Raw genomic sequence first — 3,867 nt, 5'->3', positions numbered from 1 at the left:
ACCGGGCGATGTTTGAGGAGAGCTAACGACTCAGAGGTGGAGGGATACAGAACCTTCTGGAATATCAAGTTAGCTTAGCAGCAGGTATAGAACAGAAATACTGTAGACTGATCCCTGTCCATCTTAACTGCATTTATAAGTTGTTGTGAAAAGCCTACAGATGCGATTCATTGGTCTGAATAGAAAAGAAACTACTGTACAATCATAATCATCAAAATGACAAGAAATGAAGGCTTGAAATATTTGACACTATGTGTGGTGATTATGAAATGAGTTACAATAATAATAAAAAAGATTATCTGCATTATAAATTAAAACAGAAAATATAGCTGACCTGGTCCTGTTCTCATTAAACAATCCTAACCAAACCGCCTGGTTGGCCAGTAGATGGAAGAAAGATGTCCAATCACAGACAGCAGCATCTTGCTGATTGAAAGCTTCTGCCTGTCCTCTGTCAGGTTCCGCGGTGAGGGCTACCAGGAGGGCTTCCAGAGGGGGACCAAGCGGGGGTTGCACAACGGCTGGAGACACGGGGCGTCTCACGGAGCCAATCTGTCATCTGAGGTGAGCAGGGCTGATGAGGCTCAGGTCAGGTCAGGTCATCCATTTAAATGTTTTGCTCATATAAAACCGATAATGCTGTTTGACGTCATCATGTCAACAACCATTTCTGACTAATGTTGAATGCTAATGTAATGTCATGAAGAACTGAGGCTGGTCTAAAGGCAAATTAGTAATAGCATGGTGTACCTAATAAAGTGGCACCAAGTTTCTAACTCCAGTTGAATTGAAGTGTGTCGCTTTAACAACTGTGATATTTTTTCTCTCAGATCTCCTTTTATTACGGTTTTGCGATCAGCTGGAAATGTCTGCTGGAGCATCAGTCTGATGACAGATCAAGGTATGACCAGCTCGACGTTCTGGCTCCACTCAGTCTGACTCCAGTGTCCAGCTGCATCTCTGAAGATTCATGTCATTATGAAACAGCTGCAGAATTCCGTCAGTCCAGAACGTTGTTAAATTCTGAACATGTAGGAAAGTAACAGAGAAGTAATGGTTTTCCTGTCTGTGTGCATAATTATTTTGCAAAAAGATAATTGTACAGAATTATGATTCTAATACAAAAAATGAAAATGTTTCCATCTCTTTTGTGAACTTATATTTAATAAAGTCACAATAATAAACAGCCTTTAGATGGTAGCTCTGTAGGACTCCTGGTGCAGAACATGGTTAAAGCAGCCCAGACATTTCAGCTGAACCAGAATCTAATGTGATGATTTGTCCCCAGGAAGCGCCTCAGGGCTCTGGAAGCTCTGCTGAATTTGACCCAGAAGTTTCCCCTTGATGACCCACAGTCGGTGAAGCTGCAGGAGGACACAGAAAAGCTGCGAGCTAAGTTCAGACAGGTAGACATCAGTCTGACCCGCTGCAGTCACAATAACTCTCTTACTCTCTGTGTGTTGTTTTTGTCAGTGGGAAACCTTCAATTTTAGTGACTGAATGTCAACTGAAAAGCAAATGAATGGGTTTTTCTTTAAAAAAACAAAAAGCTGTCTTCTATCTGCTGTTCTCTATCTGCTGTCCTGCAGGTCTGCTCGATGCTGAATGTGCCTACTGATTTTAAGGATTACATCCGAACAGCTGAAGGGACGTCTTTCTGAGTGACATAGTGAAGTGACTTGGCGTGGCGTGGCAGCAGCAGAGCCAGAAGGAATGAAACCAGACTGAGTGGGCCACTGTGGGCCTCACAGGAAGCAGTGGAAGAGGATGCCGGTGACTCAGAGGGCTGGAGAACTCATCCTGGTTCTGTCCTGACTTCACATCAACTCAAGGAACTGGGGGAACAAAAAATAGTTTTGAGTGTAACTAGTTAGGATGGATTTATTGCCGTGATAAGGATCCTCCTGATGGAGAAGCTGCTGCTTTCTAAACAGGCTTTAGATCAGGCAGCTGATGTTGCTTCTCTGAGTTAGGAAATGATTTGTGGTTCTGTCCACAGTAAGCATATGGTGGGTTGAGTTCTGTCAGTCACCATACCAAGGGAAGCAGCTCTGTTAGGCCCTGAATACTTTGTACTCATCGACTGGATGGAGACTGAAGTTATGGAAAGAAAAACTCTAGAACAGGGGTGTCCAAAGTCGGTCCTCGAGGGCTGGCACCCTGCATGTTTTAGATCTCTCCCAAGTGGTAGTAACAATTTTCTCAGCAAGTCAGTGTTCTGCTTAGGCCTTCTGATGAGCCATCATTTGATGCAGGTGTGTAAAACCAGGGAGAGAACTAAACCATGCAGGAAGCCGGCCCTCGAGGACCGACTTTGGACACCCCTGTTCTAGAAAATGTTCTTCTTTGTCACATTATTTCCTTGACCAAGAAGTTTTTTTTTTCTCATTAAATTTTTTTAAAAGACAAACCTAAAAGTAGTTCCAGCTTTGAAAAAGATTATTTTACATTTTAATAAAAGTTTGTTGCTACAAATATTTTTGATACCTTTCTTCATAATCAGTAATTTTTTTTGTCATTGTAGCAACAAACTGTGTTCAAGTCAAGCCTCTTGCTAAACCTTTCAGGAGTATCAATGACTTCACATCACTATAGACTATTGAGCATCATGTCTTCTGAAGTTGATTTTCAGTAATAACTAGAGTTTTGATAGCTACTCTGGCAGAGAGAGAGAGAGAGTGTGTGTGTGTGTGTGTGCATGCGTGCGTTTGTAATATCTTGTGGGGACCCTTTTCCTGACACATATTACGTTGTGATGACCGAAGCCTGGTCCCCACAAGGGGAAATGCAAATGTGTGTGTGTGTACTTGTTTAGCTATTCTATTTAGGACCATCTTTGTTTCTCAATTCCTTTTTGCTTACTCATGCATTTTTGATCATAAGTGCATATAGTTTGTTATGACCTGACTGTAGAACCATAACAAATAAAGGGAAGTAATGCATGGGATAACTTAAAATTAGATTAATTTAACAAAAATCATGGCTAACTGGATAGGAGAGGGAAAAGAGAAATACAAGAGAGTGCAAAAAGGAGCGAGAGAATAATGCATCATAAGCTGCCTCTCAAGTTTTTAAGGAGACACTGGCCAGACACCTCCATTTTCAATCGGCACAAATTAGGAGTTCTGAATCAGAGATGTTTGAAGAGAGACTCAAATGTTAGACACCGACCCTCCTCATTTGCATAATGACGCAGAAATGTATAAGGAAAAGAAAAATTAGAGGAGACGATGAAATGTAAAAACAACTAACACTCATAAGGAAAAGACAAGACATCTAAACATTTCTTGATGAAAATGCATGAGTAAGGGAAAGACACACACCACAGTTTTTTTTTATTTTTATTAAATGTTAAACAGTATACAAAGACTCGTAGAGGTACAAAGAACATTGCAGCCTAGTTACATAAAAGAATAAACAAGGCGTGGGGCTAAAAAAAATAAAGATAATGACATTAAGGCAAAAGAAATAAAAGGCAAGAGAAATTAAAACAAAAGAAGAGCAGAGCGGTTATTTTTTTTGCATAAACAGACTTCAAAAGTTTCAATGAGGTGAAATACAATTTAAATTGGTTGAGAAAGAAAACAAAACAAGGGGTAGAACCTCTCCATTTACAGCAGTGTATATGATATTTAACAAGCAAAAAACAATATTTACCATATCAGATATTTTACTATCAAGACCATCAACATAGTATAAAACATGGCTGATGTTAATCTCAGGAATGTTATCAATTTTAAGGGACAGCCACCTTTTAATATCACCCCATAGTTTAGAGGAAAAGGGACAAGAAAAAAATAGGTGATTAAGTGATTCTTCTGGACATTCACAAAAGGCACAGCATGTTAAATCAAATTTAAATCTTTT

General features: G+C 39.8%; 1 protein-coding gene across 1 annotated transcript in view; it reads left to right on the top strand.

Moving 5' to 3' along the window:
- The window catches only part of lto1 (LTO1 maturation factor of ABCE1), a 4,006-nt gene extending 1,902 nt beyond the window's left edge, over nucleotides 1-2,104 (top strand). Inside the window, exons 2-5 of the mRNA XM_007570731.2 lie at nucleotides 459-564; nucleotides 831-901; nucleotides 1,289-1,406; nucleotides 1,590-2,104. Coding sequence (XP_007570793.1) covers nucleotides 459-564; nucleotides 831-901; nucleotides 1,289-1,406; nucleotides 1,590-1,661 — 367 coding nt within the window. The 3' untranslated portion in view covers nucleotides 1,662-2,104. The remainder of the gene's footprint in view (nucleotides 1-458; nucleotides 565-830; nucleotides 902-1,288; nucleotides 1,407-1,589) is intronic.
- Nucleotides 2,105-3,867: the final 1,763 nt, after the last annotated feature.

This window comes from Poecilia formosa, unplaced genomic scaffold (genome assembly GCF_000485575.1).
Source record: "Poecilia formosa unplaced genomic scaffold, Poecilia_formosa-5.1.2 Scaffold267, whole genome shotgun sequence".
NCBI lineage: Eukaryota > Metazoa > Chordata > Actinopteri > Cyprinodontiformes > Poeciliidae > Poecilia > Poecilia formosa.
The sequence above is the reverse complement of the archived record's forward strand: the minus strand, read 5'-3'. Positions and strand labels throughout refer to the sequence as shown.